Source organism: Mytilus edulis, chromosome 9 (assembly GCF_963676685.1).
Source record: "Mytilus edulis chromosome 9, xbMytEdul2.2, whole genome shotgun sequence".
In the NCBI taxonomy this organism is placed as follows: domain Eukaryota; kingdom Metazoa; phylum Mollusca; class Bivalvia; order Mytilida; family Mytilidae; genus Mytilus; species Mytilus edulis.
The window spans coordinates 1,156,283-1,176,410 of NC_092352.1; the positions used below are offsets into that span (position 1 = coordinate 1,156,283).

At 31.2% G+C, this 20,128-nt stretch overlaps 1 protein-coding gene across 1 annotated transcript; it reads right to left on the reverse strand.

The window, feature by feature from the left end:
* Window positions 1–2,071: 2,071 nt before the first annotated feature.
* LOC139487432 (mitochondrial import inner membrane translocase subunit Tim23-like) lies at window positions 2,072–19,933 on the reverse strand. Its single transcript, XM_071272212.1, has 7 exons — window positions 19,786–19,933; window positions 15,920–15,984; window positions 7,727–7,823; window positions 6,133–6,223; window positions 5,252–5,310; window positions 3,495–3,605; window positions 2,072–2,727 (listed from the first exon to the last, which is right to left on the reverse strand). Exons 1-7 carry the CDS (start codon window positions 19,856–19,858, stop codon window positions 2,615–2,617), a joined length of 609 nt encoding a protein of 202 aa, XP_071128313.1. The 5' UTR covers window positions 19,859–19,933; the 3' UTR covers window positions 2,072–2,614.
* Window positions 19,934–20,128: the final 195 nt, after the last annotated feature.

Genomic DNA, 20,128 nt, shown 5'->3' on the forward strand with positions numbered 1-20,128 from the left:
TAGTACACATGTTCCTTATGATATGATCTTTCTTATTTTAAAACAAAATTTGACTTTTGACACCATTTTCATGGTCCACTGAACATAGAAATTAAAAGTATGAGTTTCAGGTTAAAATTTTTGGTCAAGGTAGTTTTTGATGAAGCTGAAGTCCAATCAACTTGAAATTTAGTACACATGTTTCTTATGATATGATCTTTCATATTTTTAGACTAAATTAGACTTTTGACCCCATTTCCATGGTCCACTGAACATAGAAATTAAAAGTGTGAGTTTCAGGTTAAAGTTTTCGGTCAAGGTAGTTTTTGATGAAGTTAAAGTCCAATCAACTTGAAACTTACTACACATGTTCCTTATTAGTTGATCCTTTTACTTTGAAGGCCAAATTAGATTTTTTACCCAATTTCACGGTCCATTGAACATGGAAAATGATAATGCGAGTGGGGCATCCGTGTACTTTGGACACATTCTTGTTATAAATTTCCTGTTACAAAACTTTGAATTTTTCGAAAAACTGAGGATTTTCTTATCCCAGGAATAAATTACCTTAGCCGTATTTAGCACAACTTTTTTGGAATTTTGGGTCCTCAATGCTCTTAAACTTTGTACTTGTTTGGCTATACAACTATTTTGATCTGAGCGTCACTGACGAGTCTTATGTAGACGAAATGTGCGTCTGGCGCATTAAATTATAATCCTGGTATACCTTTGATAACTATATAGGGATGTGTATTGAAGTACAATATGCAAGAAATTTCATGTTGTAAACTATATTTAGTTTGTATATCTTGTCATGGCTTTGTCATTGTTAATGTCATCTGACATCATTTTCATTGACTGTATCGTGATTTATTATGTTCACTGTAAGCACAAGTTTGACATGTGGAGCAGGATCTGCTTACCCTTCCAGAGCACCTGAGATCACCCCTAGTTTTTGGTGGGGTTCGTGTTGGCAATTTTTTAGTTTTCTATGTTGTGTCATGTGTACTATTGTTTGTCTTTTTTATTTTTAGCCATGGTGTTGTCAGTTTATTTTCGATTTATGAGTTTGACTGTCCCTCTGGTATCTTTCGTCCCTCTTTTAGATATCAAGTCAGTCTCATAAGGTTTTGATTGCATTTCATGCAATCTTTACCTAAAATGTCTACGAAAGAGTCTGATCAAGGTTTTTGTATATAAACAGGTTTCTTGTGAAATAAAAACAAATATAGGAATAAACAAAAGCCATTACTGCCAAGCTTTCCTGTGTGCAGTACTTTTTTTTTTTAGAAAAGTCTAAAGAACATTTTAGTTCAACCTGCTGAAAGCTCATATTAAAGACAAACAGGTAAAAGGTATATAAATGTGAACAGTCTTCACATGATGTAAACAGATCATCACAACATACAGCTTACAATTTATAAAGCTATCCTGCAGGAAACATTATCAACAGGTGTATTTTGCTACAGGAATGCAATTCATCTGTTAAAACTTTTCATTTAAAGGCAGAAGATTATACATTTATGGTATTCTACAAATACTAAATATTGTGTCACAATATTTTTGTTGAGGCTTTGACTTTAGTCGAAAAAGTGAGACATAGCTATCCTACATTCCGCCATCGTCCACAAATATTCACTCTGTGGTTAAAGTTTTTGAAATTTTAATAACTTTCTTAAACTATCCTGTGTTTGTACCAAACTTGGACAGAAGCTTGTTTATGATCATAAGATATATAGTATCCAGAGGTAAATTTTGTAAAAAAAATAAATCCTGTTTTTCCGTATTCTACTTTTAATAGACTTATCCAATTAGCAAATCTCCAGGAAAATGATTTGTAGCTGCTCTTTGAAAATTCAATGTATTGACTGAAGTTTTTATGTTCATTCTTAAGTTCAGAAATTAGCAATATATAGAAACAATCATGAATATCCTCTTTAATAAGTTCATAGAAATTTCAATACAACTTATAAATGAAATAGAAGATATCATAACAAATTAAAATCTCATCCAAATCAATAATTATTGATAGACAACTTGTTGTTTGCTTAAATACCAACGGTAAGTATCCAGGACATGAATAAGTAACTGATTCTTTCATCATCATTTATTTGATTCTATTTCACTATGGAGAGAGAGAGAGAGAGATCAGGTAAATATTATTCTAAACAACAATCTTATATCACATTTATTTACAGGTTTTACCTAAACAATTGATACATAAAACTTTATGGAAATCTTAACATTTACAAATTACTGATAATCTTCTGCTTGGAGTTTAGAGTAGTACTGAGATTTAAACGTGTTAAATATCTTTATTCTACAGAGTAAAAGACAACAGTTCAAGTTAATCTTTAACAAGTATCATATTTTACTTATTTGACAATAAAGAATTCATTCAAAATTCCTTACATCAAGTACAGTTTAGTTATAAACTTTTTAAAAACACATATCTCATATCAATCATACATACACAACTTGCATTCATTCACACATGAAAATAATACATACACACATATGTATACACCACACATATACATACATCCACACATGTATACACTACACCATACACATCATAAACTCATGTATTTACAACACCATACACATATACACCCATTCATTTTTGTTGACAGTTCTATCTACTTCTGGTCATGTATGATTTGAAAGTGTCTGATTTCATAAATAAAACATAAGCTGCTGCTATACCAAGTCCAACTCCTCCTCCTATTAAGGACTTCCGCGGTCCACCTGGAAAATATAAATAATAATTTGATGAACTTTAACATATTTTAATTTTTAATTTTTATTAAATCAAAATTTTAAAGCCTCTTTCTTAAACAGTCAAATTGAATACTGTAAACCAACTTATTTTCGCGGATACTTTATTTCGCGTTTTACCAATTCTAGTCCATTTCGCGCCTTTTAAAATTCACGATTTTCTTATTTACTTGATGTAGATTAATAACGATTTACTTATTCGCGACGATTTATATTCGCGTTATTTTTCTCCTCGCGAAAGTCACGAAAATAAATCGCTCGCGAAAATAAGTTGGTTTACAGTAATAGAGGAAAATCAGTTTTAAATATTAAATATCATGAATAAGTATTCATTTAACCGTCATGTTTATGCAAAAAGCTGATAAAAATAACAGAGTGTGAAAAGGGTTGTTTTGTACTTTAGACATTTAGACCTATAATGTCAATTTGTTTTGTTCACACACAATTGTCAATATAATTAAATTTTATGCAGCTTTCATACAATTGAGAGGTTTAGCAAGCTTTAAAACCAGGTTTAATCAAACATTTTCTACATAAAATAATGCCTGTTCCAAGTAAGGAATATGACAGTTGTTCTCCATTCGTTTGACATGTTTGAGCTTTTCATTTTGACATTTGATTACAGACTTTCCTTTTTGAATTTTCAGTATTTTTTAGATGTTAAGAAGAAAATAAAATATATCTGGTAGTGTGATATTTTTACTAAGATTTTGAGTATTTGCTGGACCTGTCCTTACCTGCAGATTTGTATAGAAGACCGGTAGCAGTCGCTGCTGTTATTGTATTGTATTCGTCATCTTCACCTCGTGCTAACTGTAATCCAACACCAAATAAACTGTACAACAAAGCTACAAACAGAAAACATCTAAATCTTAATACTTCGCCACTGTAATCCCACAACAAATAAACTGTACAACAAAGCTGAAACAGAAAACATCTAAATCCTAATACTTCGCCACTGTAATCCCACAACAAATAAACTGTACAACAAAGCTGAAACAGAAAACATCTAAATCTTAATACTTCGCCACTGTAATCCCACAACAAATAAACTGTACAACAAAGCTGAAACAGAAAACATCTAAATCCTAATACTTCGCCACTGTAATCCCACAACAAATAAACTGTACAACAAAGCTGAAACAGAAAACATCTAAATCCTAATACTTCGCCACTGTAATCCCACAACAAATAAACTGTACAACAAAGCTGAAACAGAAAACATCTAAATCCTAATACTTCGCCACTGTAATCCCACAACAAATAAACTGTTCAACAAAGCTGAAACAGAAAACATCTAAATCTTAATACTTCGCCACTGTAATCCCACAACAAATAAACTGTACAACAAAGCTACAAATAGAGAACACCATAATCTTAATACTTATAAAACTGTATAAATCCTGTACCATATGTGTGATGGAGAGGAGTTAAATTATCTGTTCCTAGATGTTTAGTCATGGTGCATAATGGAGTATGATTACCATTATTATATATAGAGCCTATTCTTTATATTATATATAAACATATCTAAAAGTGTCATTGTTAAAGCATTTAATGGCCATATTCTTTATATATATATATATATATATTTAATAGCAGAAAAAGCTGACAGTGGTTGAAAAATATGACTTCCATTTAGTCAATAATCACAAATCAAAACTTGAAAAGTATTTATTTCAAAGATCTTAACTTATTTTCCAAAACAATGTGCAGCACCCTCAAATAATAAGTGACAATTGCCATTTTTTTTATATCAGTAACAATGTTCAGCTGAAGGACGCCTCCGGGTGCGGGAATTTCTCGCTACATTGAAGACCTGTTGGTGACCCTCTGCTGTTGTTTTTTATTTGGTCGGGTTGTTGTCTCTTTGACACATTCCCCATTTCCATTCTCAATTTTATCAGTTCAATATTTGACAAGTAATTGATGAAAGGTTCTGAAAAAGTAATTGAACAGAAATGACCTAATGTGTTGTTTTCTTATCAATAAAGAACCATTACTCTCAAAAGGGAAACAAGAAAATTGCCACATCCAAACAGACCTCTATTTAGTCATCACACATTGTCACAGTAACTACATATTTAAATTCCAAAAGCATTGACTGAATAGTTCGAAAGAACTATAACACAGGAACAGCTGGATACTGCGACTCTTTTCACAAAAAATATTTCAATTAGAATTGATCATAAGTAAGGGTTTAAACTGAAATGTGTGTGACTTACAAGTACTTTAACAGATTTGTTGCGAAGGTCAGAGAAAATTATTCTGTAATTAATTTTAGGACAAATTTCTTACGGAATCCCAGGTAGGGGGTAAAACATTCACTCTATGCCTAACAAAATTTCTTGAAATGTGTCAAAAGATAACTTGTCTCAACAGTTAACACCTTTCCAAAAGCTGATTAGGGGATGAGGTTACATAAAATGCCCCCTAGTGACTCTGCTCATTCCAGGGTAAAAGTAGGGTAATAACATAAAAATAATCAACCTACCTATTACACCTACTGACTGTGCTGAAGCTGCTCCTCTTTTACCTATAAAATTTAACATCCTGTAAAATAAAAAGCAGTAATTAATATATGCTGTGAGCCAGCCATTCAGACTTGATAGCAAAAAGCTGTACATCCATTTTCCAAGGAATTCATTACATTAAATTATTTCTTTATGAACATTTCATTCATTTTTATGAAACTCTCTCTCCAAGTCTAGAAAGGAAAATACATTTTTCAACAAACAGTTTTGTCTACCTTAGCTAGCTATATATAAAGCTTCCTTTAAAAAATTTGAACCAAACATATTTTGTAGTTGTCTTGATTTTGTTTGTGCATCTTATCTTTTTTCTCGAGAAAACGGAGTCGATACAGGTGTGTGACCCTGAAATGCCTAATGTTTTTAGCTATTCCTGGTATCCATGGTATCCTTTTTGAGTATTATGTGAATTAGTAAAATGTCTCTTTCTATTCTGGAGATTTCTGACTTAATTTTGTAGTTTAAATTTGTCTTGACCAACAGTTTAGTAAACTTGTGAATATTGTCAACTGTTCATAAATTAAGATAACTAAGAATGAATTGTCTCCCTTTGTATATATATTTAAAGAAAACACCTGTGATATAATATACGTCTTGTGCTGAATACCATCACTTCTACATCTATATAACATTAATAAAATACTATCACAATTTATTTTCATTTTTAAATTTGAAACCAGATTGATCAGATAAAGGTTCACTTCAAATTCAACTAGCAAGTTATAGCTATAGAAGGGTCAAAAGTATTGCTCCTTTTTATTATATACCCTATGGGGCTGATGTACATATAAAACATCTATTATAACACTCTGAAGGTCATGTCAATGTCATATATAACACTTACTGTGTTCTCTTTACGGCGGTTGACATGTCTGTAGCTCCTTTAATCTCTCTGTAACCAGTGTAAATACCATTCATGCCACCCGCTGCTCCACCTGAAAATAAAACAGGTATATTCAATTATTTATCAAATAAAAGTTAAAACAGTTAAGGTATCTATATATGTATTTCTTCTTTTATAAATTTTGCTTTATAAGTTTATCTAAATTATTTTAGACTCAAGGAAATAAAGAGCTTAACACATCAGGGTTTGTCATGTGTGTCTTATGTAGTTTGTATTTTTATCTTTATCCTTGTGTTTGCTCTTTGAAATTAAAACAAAATGAAAAAATCAATTCCAAACATGTTTGTTATTTAAATATATGTATACATCAATCTTCTTTAATTTAAATCCAACATTTATTACATTAATAATGACATGAAAACTTGTTTTTTTTCTTCAATCTCTTTAAGATGTCATTTACCAGATGGCATTGCTGGCATGGTTACCTGTACTATTTCTACTTTCAAAAGAGAAAAATATGTATTTGACTAAAGACATTTTTTGGAATGGACTTTATTATTGTTTATACTGTAAACTCATACCAATTTTCATGGATTCAAGTCAACCAATGACATATTTTATAAAGTTTTCTTTAATCCACGAAAAATAAATAAATCCACAATACCTTAACATATGTTAATAATTTAATTTTGGATGTAACACGTCTTCTGATTGGCTGGCGTTATTTTGTTATGAGCCCATAGACATAATTTAGTCATGTGACCGTGACATCATCAACGTTTTTTCATGGTTTTCTACGATTTAAAATGGAATTTAGAATTAAATTATAAGAAATGACTGTACTATTTTTTCTGTCTATTCGAAAAAACATAAAAAATGTGGTGCACACTGTTAAATAACCTGCTACGCGCGTTATTCAGTGTGCACCGCGTTATTCAGTGTGCACCAAATTTTTTATGTTATTTCTCCATAGACAGAAAAAATATTAGTCATTCCTTAAATATATTCAATACATATTTTTCCATTCTAGTATTATCAGAATGAGGAACGAGCAAAAACGAGAAAATAAAACCTTTTATAATGAGTGAGAAATTCATGACAACTATACACATTATAATTGCTTGAAACATGAAAATTAGGAAGAAATCTTCTTATTTTTGATTGCATGATAAAGAAGTTACAAGTGACAGATAGAAACAAAAGGGATCTTTATATCAAGTATTAAGCAATCAGGTCTTCTAACTTCTAAAATATACAGCTTAATACATATGCATTATTGTTTTGCCGCTAAATTGACATTCTACGACATTTGTTCCACTAACTCAAAAATGATTTCATTATTCTTGATTTTTTCCTGAATTGAAATGACTCAGAACAAACATTTGCTTTCCAGATTAAGTAAAAAAACTCAGAATTGGTATATTAATTATTATTAGATTAATTTTGTTTTTATATCTAATCAAGCAAATGAAGTATTTACATGTACATAAACTCTTTCAGGTCTTTAAAATTTAACATGAAAATTACAAACAAAACTACCTATTAAGTTATTAACACTTTATTCAGTTTTACCTGTGATAAAACAATGAAATACCTGCAAAGATTGATCCTCCAATTTGTGCAAACGCCATTTCAAATCTTCCTCGTTGTCGACCAGCACCCTCGGGGAAAATAAAGCCATCATCCTTGGTCTATAAAATAAACAGGTTTAGCTTAATTAAATATACATGTATAAATAACTTGAATCCTAACAATTATCAACTTCATCAGTCTAAGTTTTTTTGCCTAAATATTTTTCGTAGACCCCTCCCCCATCAGTCTTAGTTGTTGACGTATTTTAAGAGTATCATTATGCATACAAATACTAGACTTTGTTGTTACTTTGGTCTGGTGTCCTTAAAACACAGCATACCAAACAATTCTAAAATAAGTAAACTTTTGTGTTTTCAATATACAATTGTATGAAAGACATAAAAAGCCTTTAATCAACATGATCAAATGCACTTTTGGTCGCCATTTTACAATAAGTTTGTTTTTTTAATCTGGCAACATGGTTAAAGATCTCCTGGAATATTTTCAGTTCTGACCTGTTAACAGAATTCAAAATATGTTTCTACTTCCAAGTCCCCTATGCTCTTGCATGTAATATTAATGTAATTTTCAATAGTGTTGTTGATTTTTTTTTACCATGAATGCCTAACGGCAGTTGATGTTTCAACAACAAATCTGCTGAATTCATCAAATAAGTAACTGCAAAATGTCCTGTCATTGACCATAAACCTCGTCCTGCTTTAAATAAAAGAATACCAATATCTTGTACATTAAATCCAACAGTTTCCAGAGAAAGAATGTCATGCAGTTTCATTTCACCGACATTCAAGTTTACAAAGAATGAACATGATGAATGTAAACAGGAAATGAGGTGCAGTTGCCCAGGGTTCTCACTAGGAATTTTTCATGGTGAGTCCTGGGACTCATCACTTTTAGAAATGGTGAGTCCCAGCAGATTTTGATGAGTCCAGGATGCATGTAATTTTTTGTGTCTCAATATGAAGAAATATGAAAAAATAAAACTGGAACGATGCGTGTTAGATTGATAATTTTTATTATATCTGATAATAAATCATGTTATTGTATCTTGATATTGTTCACTACAACATGTATATCAGGCATTTAAAAGGCACTACAGTACATACACAATAAAGCATTTATTATAAAAGCACTATAGATCATTAATAAAACACAAAGCAGATATATAAAAGCACTACATTTTAGACTAAAGAAGCACTACATAGATAAAACATACAACAGTTAATATGTACATATATTTCACAATAACAGTTACACAATACAATAATTGAAACACTTTTGTTCATTTTGAAAGTCTATCACAATATCTTTATTTTCTTCTGTTTCTTTGGTCAAGGAACTTTGTCAGTGAGGATGATGGGTTGAAGTCATCTAGTGCTGGTCCATCTTGTTGAACTCTCATCAGTTTGGATACTGTCTCTGGTTGGAGTCTTGATCTTAGTTTTGTCTTTATTCTGTTCTGGCAGGAGAAACCTCTTTCACATGCTACACTGGTTACAGGAGAAACAAGTAAAAGTTCATATAGTAAAGCAAAGTCTGGATATTCATCTGAGTAGTTGTTAAGAATTTGAGTGGCCATCTGTTGAAGGGTGAGAGATTTCTGTTGGCGAAGTAGTAGTTTCAGATCTAGGTAGTTGGATGTTGCTCTATCAACATCTATTGGTAGACTGTCCTTGAAGTGGTTTAACATCTCAGGGTTGTGTTGTGTTGGTCTTTTACTTGGTACTGATGATTCAATGTCATCAGGTTTTCTTTTAAAGAAGGACTTTAACTTTTTTTTTTTTTTTTTTTTTTTTTTTTTTTTTTTTAAATGAGCACTCAGACTGAAGGGTTTGGAAGACAATTTTAAAACGATAATCACAATATGACTTAACTTTTTACTCATACAGTAATATGATTAGTATATAATATTAATAATTAATAGCTGTTAAAGAGTGATGAACATATATGCATAGAAAGAAGCTGGGTTTGTGCTTTATTTATTAACAGATGTCTAGTGAGTTAACAAAGCTATATTTAACCAATAAAAACAATTTATTCATCATCAAAAATATTGGGATGCAGGCCTCAACCTTCATTCTCATGTTGGTGGAAGAGGTATATGTGGCCAAAATTTTGTCATCATTGTGCTCCGAACATTAAAAGTATTTTATTGGAAATAAAATATATAACATATACACACAAATTATAACAATAAGTAACATATTTTACTAAGTAATATTGTTTTTATCTAAATATATATCTCTATTTCTATGAAATGTGGTGTTAAGAGTATGAATTAAACCACCTGAATTGTTTACATAACTAATTTGATAAATTGAATAAACATATGCATACATAGATGGGAATAGTTCCTGTGGTATGTTAAATAACAAACAGTGTAATTCATTTAAAACAAAAGTTTCATCATTTATTTCTATTCTAATGAAGTCATTTATATATTTTCGGAATAGTCTTAATTTTTTACAATGTAGCAGTAAATGATTTAGTGTTTCATTTTCCGAGTTACAGAAAAAGCATATCGGAAAAACGTTACTATAATTTCGTCTTTTTTGATTATCTTTAGTAGGAAGAGCATTATGCACAACTCTATAAATAAAATCTTGCTGGTAATTGCTTTTGATATTCCTAATATTACTCCATATATCTGTAAAATCGACATAGCTAAACTTTATTTCAATTTTATGTTTATGATTATCAATTTCGAGAATTTTCTTATAAATATTTTTGGGGTTTATACTTTGTAGATCAATTTTATTCTTATGATTTATTAAGAGAGCTTTTAATTTTGTATAAACTCTTGGTAAGATCATAGTATGTTGATATTTATTATTTCCTAATTCTGCATTAAACTCCCTTAATGTGTAACCTAAGTAATATATCATAAAACATGTCCAAACAGAAGTATTTCCTTGTAAAAAACAAGTTGCTCTTTGGAGAAGCATGGCATCTATTTTCAGATTTATATACGGTATTTGTTGTCCACCTCTATCATACATTTGTGATAGAGACTTTCTATTTATATATTCAGAGTTACTCCTTCCCCAAAAGAAAGTGTAAATATATCTATTTATTTGTGTGATATATTCAGGTAAAGGGGACACAACTCTAGCAACAAATAAGATTTTACTTATGATATAGGTATTTATAACAATAAGTTTATGTTTAAAATTTAGCTTTCTATTTTCCCATTTTTTTTACTGTATTTCCTATACTATGAATAATGGGTAGCCAACTTTGACTGGACTTACCAAACCAAATGCCCAGTGTTTTTACGCTCTCCTTTGTTAAAAGTTTTAAACAAGCGTCTTCTTCTGGGGCATTACAAATATTTAATATTTCTGTTTTGTTTTTATTTATCTTTGCTCCTGATGCTTTTCCAAATTTTTCAAATTCATTCATAAATAAGATATAATCTTTAATATCTGTTGTTATTGTTGTACAATCATCAGCATGTTGGAAAAGTTTTATTGGATCTTTTAAATTTGGAATGTTAATGCCTTTTATGTTTTTATTTCTTCTTATTGAGCTTGCCAGTGTTTCAATAGCTAAGGCATATAAATTCATAGAGAGCGGACAGCCTTGTCTAACTGATCTTGTAATTAAAATTTCTTCTGTTAACTGACCATTGACTTGTATTTTACTTTTTATATCTTTATATAGTATCTTAATCCATCTTACGAATTCTACTGGTAGGTTCATTTTCTTTAAAACTTTAATAAGAAATTCATGTTTAATCTTGTCGAATGCTTTTTCTTGGTCAAAATTTATTAAAAAACCTTTTATATCGTTCAAATTCATATGGTCGAAAATGTCTGAAATCGAGATAATATTATCAAAAATATTTTTTTCTTCGCCAGCTCCTGTTTGTTTTATATCAACTAGTTTATTTATTACTTTAGATAATCTTTTAGCTAAAGTTTTTGTGATTAATTTATAATCAAAGCATAATAAGCTTATAGGTCTCCATTGTTTTAGGTCTTTTTTATCCCCTTTATTTTTATAATTTAATGTGATTATACCCATTTTCATTGTTTCGGTTAATTCCCCTTTTAAGTATATATTATTTACAATTTCAACAACTTCATCCCCAATTACATTCCAAAATTTTAGATAAAACTCTTTACCTAAGCCATCTATACCTGGGGATTTATTGTTTTCGAAATCTTTAATATTATTTAGACATTCTTCTTTGCTTATAAATTGGTTTAAAACTGACCAATCTTCTTCTTTTAATTCATTTAATTCTATTTTCCCTAGATATTCATCAACCTCTTGATCATTAAAGCCATCAGAGGTATATAGCTCAGAATAAAAATCTAGAATTATTTGTAATATTGAATTTTTATCGTCAGTAGCTTTATTGTTTTTATCTAGTAATGATTTTATTTCCTTCTTTGTGCCTCTTTTTTCTTCTGCTATTTTAAAGATTTCGATATTTTTTATATCTTCTTTATAAAAACACTCACGTGATCTGATTAATGTACCTATTTTCTCTTTTGTTTCAATTGCTATTATTTCGTCCTTAATTGTATTTATTATAGAGCAGTTTTGAGAGGGTTTTGCTTCTTCGGCTAAAAGTGAGTCATATAACTTATTCAACTTTGATTTACTAATTTTTGCTTGAACCCTTGAGAAATTTATTGTTGTTTCTTTTATTTGTTTTTTTAAGAGGTCCCAACCTTTTAGAGGGTCATATTTCAGTTTATCTTCTTTCCATTGTTTGATAATATTTGATATTAATACGGTATATTTTTCATTTTCAAGAAGACTATTATTCATTTTCCAAAACCCACGACCCCATTTTTGCCGTTTATATTGTATGTTAATCTGAACCATTTTATGATCTGACTTTTTATATGGAATATGTTTAATTTCACTTATTTTATTAATAAATTCATTATCTGCATAAAACCTGTCAATTCTAGTACGCGAACCAGAGATGTTGTAGCATGTAAAATTTGCCTTGTCTTTATGGATTTCTCTATAAACATCTTTAATTTTCATAGTATCTTTGATACTTTTAAATTTATCAAGTATATATTTGTTAAGTCTACAATTCATGTTATTTGAATCTATTTTGTCTTCTATGAAATTAAAATCTCCAGTCAATATATATTTATTTTTTGAACTATATTGTTCTACATTTGAGACATAGTTTAGTAGAATGTCATAAAATAATCGTTGTTCCTCCCTCAAACCACATTGTGGTGCATAAAGGTTCAGAAGATTTATGACAGTATCATTATAGACGTAGCTATTGTGGATTAGTCTACCTTTTAGCGGTGTTGGAACCCTATGAGATTTAAAAAGTTTTAAATCTTTATTTACTATTGTTATGACACCTGTAGATCTACTTACACCATTTGAAAAGTCTACATTTTTATTAAATTTTTGTTTTATATCTTGTATAACATCTGGCGACATATAACCAGTTTCCTGTAAACAGATGATGTCTATATTTCTATTATCATCTAATATTTCATAAATTTTGTTTTCAAAACCATTTTTAATGTTCAATGTAAAAAGAAGCATATTAATGTAATTATATATGAAAAATACAGTAAACATATTATCAATATATGAGAGTGATTGTTATAATTAGACATTTTAAGAGTTATGTGGGAGGGGGTTTAGAATTTGCAGGACTAATGTTACTGCTTTTTTGCGTCTGAGTCTTTGCTAGTTTTTGATCTTTCCCCGTTTGAACAGAACTCTCAATACTTAGTCTATCTCGGTTTCTCTTTTTTTCCTGGTCCTTTTCTCTTTCCGAACTTTTTGTTTTGTCTTTTTCTTTATTTTTATCAACTCTCTTTGCACTTAAAGATTTTCGTTTTGGTAGGGGAACTTTATCACCCACTATGTCGCAACCCTCTTTGACAGCCTCAGAATAAGGTTTGTTCGACGACGACATACGGGCTACAATCTCATCACCTGTCTTTGCCCTCTCGCCCTTACTAGTTTTAAAAGACGGTGTGCCTTTTGTTTTATCCTTATCTAAATCTTTTGTTTTTTCTTGACCCTCTGGATGCCCATCTGCTTTAGTAGATTTCCCCGAAATTTGCGTCTTTTCACTCAATGTGAAGTCAAAGTTAAACCCATTTCCAAATTTAGCAAGAGAATTTAAGACATTCGGGTTTGGCTGAAAAACTGAATCGGAAATTTTATTTTCCACATTGTTTTCATTTTTGTCCTTGTGCTCTAGCATGGGTTGATTTGTACATTGAAGTTCCGTGTGGTCTTTTTTCCCACATTTCAAGCAAGGAACTGGTATGAAATCTGGGACCGGAAAATTTTGCGGACACTCTTTTGAGACATGACCGTGGTCACCACAAGAGTAACACTTCTTTCCCTGTGGTTGACCTTCATATTTAATTGACACTGACTGACCTTTAATGTATAGTTTTTTGGGATTTGTCGGTATAGCTTTTTCATACGCACAATTCTCACTCCTGATTGTATATTAGGGAACTCTTTGAAGCTCGGAGATATAAGTTTTTGGATTTCTCCATAAATCTCAAATTTTGACCTTACTGCCATTGGTTTTATTTCGAATGGGAGGCCAAAAACAATCACATCAATGTAATCTTTTAGACCTAGATTTAAAGGTTCTGCACGCCTTGATCTAAAGGTGGTGTCATTTACAACAAAAGTCTGAAATTCATTTAAGAATGTTTCTAGAGAATGTTCGTCCTGGCATGTTTCCAGGTAACTACTTTTCCCTGATTTTTGAAAGCATACTATAAGGTCAGTAATGTTTACAGAGAATTGGAGAGTGAACAAGACATCTCTTGTGTTTATTTGCTCAGCTGTTTCCTTCTGGAAATCGCTATTGGACTCGTCAACATATATGACTAGGGTGTTATTTCTCATAATAGTGGTATCGTTTTCCAAATATTTTCTAAATAAAACATCATTTTCAGAAGTAACCGATTCTGTATCTTTGTTTTCTCTATCAATTGCATTAGCCATTTCCAATATTTGCCCTTGTCACAACTAATGTGACTTAAATGACAAATAACCGGATTTACAGTGACTTGAGCTCACCTACGATAAAGTTAAAGTTTGTTATGATATATAATTTTGACTTTAATATATATCTTGTATATAATCCAATAGACAAATTTCATTTATTATCAAATAATAAATCGGACTTTTTCAAAAAAAGGTTAAATGTAATAGATATAAGAGATACTTATATGCAATCTGTAGGAGCACCGGAAAAAAGACGTCCGTCCTGGTTGAAATCTGCTCACTGAGGACTTTAACTTTGACTGGCTCATTTTGATACTGATATGATTTTGTTGGTCAAGCCAGTATTTATAAGAAATTTCGATTGTATGAACATAGTTCATATTAATTATTATTAATTAATTTTAATTAATTTAATCACTGAGTTAATAATCACTTTGATGTTTGAATCACGATAATTATCATTATATTTAATAAAAGCAAGCAACTATAAAGTGAACTCTGTTCAACATAATGAGCTTGGGTAAATAGTGATTATATTTTAATTGTTTTATTCGGATTTTCCAAACAATTTTTACCTTTGTTTACGATCGTGATGTTCAACATGCACAATACGAGAAAATTGTTACATCATTCTAAGACAAGTAGAATTATTCTCATCCGTATTTTTTTTAAATCTACACTGTTTTATGACATATTTTATACACCAAGAATCATTAACGAAATATTTTATTATTTGCTTTCAAGTTCACATAAATATTTTACTTTCTATGTTTCAATCGATAAGTACGTGATGTTCAACACGTGGAAGTAGTCAAGCATTTCAAATACTCGTAAAATTACAAAATCGATAAAGTTATAGGTAACTTTATCATATTTATTTATCATTTTGAATAGAATTATGAAATTTTAGTATGAAATACGTTTAATTTTTAAAAAATCGTATCAGTCAACAAAAATATTGTTCCGCGCATATCATAAAAATGTCAACTTCCGGTATAGTTTCCTGTCAAAACAATGTCGGAATCAAGAATCTTCTATGGAAAACGATGTGTCTGGGACTCAGGGGATAAAACGAGGACGCGTCCCAGGGACTCACGTGTTTCAAAAATGACGCGTCCAGCTTGATTTCCATGCGTCCAGGACGCGTATACGCGTCTTAGCGAGAACCCTGGTTGCCTAACTAATTCTGTTATTTATTGCCTGGCAAAGATGTAACACTTACTGGCAAATACTTTGGATCAAAGTTCATGTATGGCGACATTATACTCCCAGCAGGTCCAGATGTGACTGTAAAGATAAAGAAGGAATTCTTACTTAACATTAAATGTGATAAAGTGCACAATACATAGATCTTATCATATACTTAGACTAAATAACATATAACAGGCTATTATTTGAACTTGGAATTATTTTTAATTATGGAATTTGCATAATTTCTTGTGTTTAAAATTTTTAATTAATTCCATGTTTATTTGGTATTATAATCTTTTGAGCGGTTAATAACACTTTCCATAAAATGTATTTTGGTTAGATAGTGTTGTGCACGGCACAGTACATTCTATTGAAAATAAACTATTTTCTTTGTAATAGAAAGCCTTGGCTTGTGCGCAGCACAGAACATTTCAGTACACAATAAACATGGAATTTATTAAAAATTTCAATAACAAGAAAACAAGCAAATTCCATAATTAAAAATAATTCCAAGTTCAAATAATAGCCTGTTATATGATTTTTACTGTATGATAATAGCATTAAATTAAAGTAAATTCCATATTTTTCGAATTGGTGCTTAGCGGGCTGATATGAAAAGTTTATCACATGCCTCGAGTGTTATCACATGCCTTTCCGTAATGTTATCGCATGGCATTCCGATGAAACTCTGTAAATTCCGGAAAATACACCTCAATGCTACGTTTTCACTGAAAAACATTACAAAGTAGTGTACAAAACAGTTATTTGGATACTGAAAAGTATATTTTGTAAAATAATTAAAAAGAACAAAAAAAAAAAAAACCAATCAAATTATTAAATAAATGAATTTTTAAAAGTTTCAAACATAATTTAGAAAGTTACTTTACAAAAAAGTTGACTTTTCTAAACAGTGTTCATTATGTATATTTTTGAATAATTTTTTTGTCGTATCGTCAAAATTTAAATGTTTTTCTTCTCTGTTGAGGCATATATATGATAGAAAGATTTCATATCGAATATACTAAATTTGGGGTCCGACGTCCGTGAACTTCTAATTGGGAACCAGGTAAAAGGATCAATATATGAATCTGTGATTTTTCTCCATCGTTGAAGCATATGATAAAAAGATCATAACATGTCATTTTTCATATCGCATGTATTATCAGCCCTCAAGCCGTGCGGCTCTTGGGCTGATATTGAACTTAGGGCTGATAATACATGCGATATGAAAAATGCCATGTAATAATCTGATATTATTGGTTTATATAGTTTTTAAAAGAATCTGCAAAATTTAAACATAGGAATTTGCAAGTTTTCTGTTACATGTATTTACGTGATATAATTATCCCTTTTCTTTACATCATTTATGTTGTCAAACATTTACTCTTGTGATGTCACAGTGGTAAGGGATGACCAGTATAGTGGGGTCATGTAAAGGGAGATAATCCAAAGTTACATGTATTTATCATGTTAAAATATTGTGTGAATTGATACAATATTTCATGGGTCGATTCTGGTCTGTTTCTTTTCTTCTTCTGTTGTACCAAAACTTTGAAATACTGAAGATTACTTGTTGACGTGCATGGTTATTAATGTTAGCATTATTTATAGTTCCATAACTCTTTCTCCAGAGACCGGCCATGTAATTATTCTTGTCGAGAGCACCTGCTTCTTGCACGTGCCTGACTTCCTGTCCAGCCAGGCTCGTTGTCCCCAGGAACTATAAGTATGAAGTCACTCCCCGTGTTCAGGGAAGTCTACACTTAGGATTTGAAATGAGCAGACGCTCATACCGTTTAGCTTACAAATATGGAACCTTCATTATACAACAAGTAGACTAGCCGCCTCCGTATTTTAGTATATATGTTATATTGTAAGTATGTTCAACCATATATGTCTTTTAAAATAAACATCTTTATGTTAACTGCAGTTTTACGTGTATAGACGCCGTCAGCTGAAATTCGTAGCTGTTATCTGTAAAAATAATCTAAACTATCAATCGCGTTCACTCGAGATAATAGTTTTTCACATTCCATTCATAAATCGAAAAAAGAAAAACCACTACTGACCTACCTTTTAAGTGATCGCACTGTAATAATCCTGACCTTCACATTTTCCAAGATGATTTTGAATGGTGAAATCCGCCATTGTTTTTACCGGAAGTGTTTCCGTGGAGTTCAATTTCATAAAATTTGCATAAAGCGCTGGAAACCTTATCACATCAATGAAAAGAACATTTCAGGAAACTGCGTAAGTGACGAATGTCATATGTAAACAAATGATCCTCATAGAAACGAAGATGGCGGAATTACAATGGAAAACATTCTGGAAAATACACCTTATCGCTATTCCCGCTTGACCCGAGAATCTGTCCCGCTTGAACTTTTGACGTCATACAACAATCTCTTTTCCATTGTGGCGTCAGATATTTTCTTTTATGACGTCAAAATTTTACGGGAACTTGTGTGATGTCCAGTAATGGCGGACAAATAGCGATAAGGTGTATGTGAAGGTCAGGATTATTACAGTGCGATCACTCAACTAGAGGCTCTAAAGAGCCTGTGTCGCTCACCTTGGTCTATGTGAATATTAAAGGAAGCAGATGGATTCATGACAAAATTGTGTTTTGGTGATGGTGATGTGTTTGTACATCTTACTTTACTGACCATTCTTGCTGCTTAAAATTATCTCTATCTATAATGAACTTGGCCCATTAGTTTCAGTGGAAAATGTTAGTAACAATTTTACCTCATGTCAGATTTGCTCTAAATGCTTTGGGTTTTGAGTTATAGGCCAAAAATTGCATTTTACCCCATGTTCTATTTTTAGCCATGGCGGCCATCTTGGTTTGATGGCCGGGTCACCGGACACATTTTTCAAACTACTAACCCAAAACATGATTGTGGCCAAGTTTCGATTAATTTGGCCCAGTAGTTTCAGAGGAGAAGATTTTTGTAAAATATTACTAAGATTTACGAAAAATGGTTAAAAATTGACTATTAAGGGCAATAACTCCTAAAGGGGTCAACTGACCATTTCAGTCCTGTTGACTTATTTGTTAATCTTACTTTGCTGAACATTATTGCTGTTTACTGTTTATCTCTATCTATAATAATATTCAAGATAATAACCAAAAACCAGCAAAATTTCCTTAAAATTACTAATTCAGGGCCAGCAACCCAACAACGGGTTATCTGATTCATCTGAAAATTTCAGGGCAGATAGATCTTCACCTGTTTAACAATTCTTCCCCATGTCAGATTTGCTCTAAATGCTTTGGTTTTTGAGTTATAGGCCAAAAACTGCATTTTACCCCTATGTTCTATTTTTAGCCATGGCGGCCATCTTGGATGGTTGGCCGAGTCACCGGACACATTTTTTAAACTAGATACCCCAATGATGATTGTGGCCAAGTAGTTTCAGAGGAGAAGATTTTTGTAAAAGTTAACGACGACGCCGGACGCCGGACGCCAAGTGATGAGAAAAGCTCACTTGGCCTTTTAGGCCAGGTGAGCTAAAAAGTAGGTCAGTAGTGGTTTTTCTTTTTGCAATTTATGAATGGAATGTGAAAAACTATATCTCGAGTGAACGCGATTGATAGTTTAGATTATTTTTAGCGATAACCGCTACGAATTTCAGCTGACGGCGACTATAGTTTGTCCAATATCCCAGAACTTGGGTAGACAACGGAACTTACAAGCCAGTGGAAACACCACTTCTGTTACAGATCTTCCTGTTATTTGTTGCAGTCTGATTGAGATTTCATTTTTCATATATGTTGTAACATAAAGCTTTTAAACCTTTTATTTATAAACAATAATGATCATGATGATGTTACATAAAATTATTTATCACTCATACTTCTGCAAGTCTTCTAGCACACGATTAATTACATACCTGGGACATTCATTGGTTGATCATAAGGCGAGTTAGCAAAGAACCCTGATCGCTTCTTTTGATTGTTATCCATGATGAAATTATCAGTCGCTGCTTACTGTTGATGAAACATGTGCGTCATTGAAAACGGAAGGTCGAAAAAGGGATATAAATAAAGACAGAAGCTAAGATAAGAATGTCAACCCGAGCTTGGGCCCAAATAGATTTTTTTCATTATTAGTTTTATTAGGTCTCAAAAATTCAAAATAAAAATATTCTTTGTTTTATGGATCTTAATTATATAAACTAATAATTGATACATGATGATATTTTTTTTAACTATATCTTGGAAATATTTAAATCC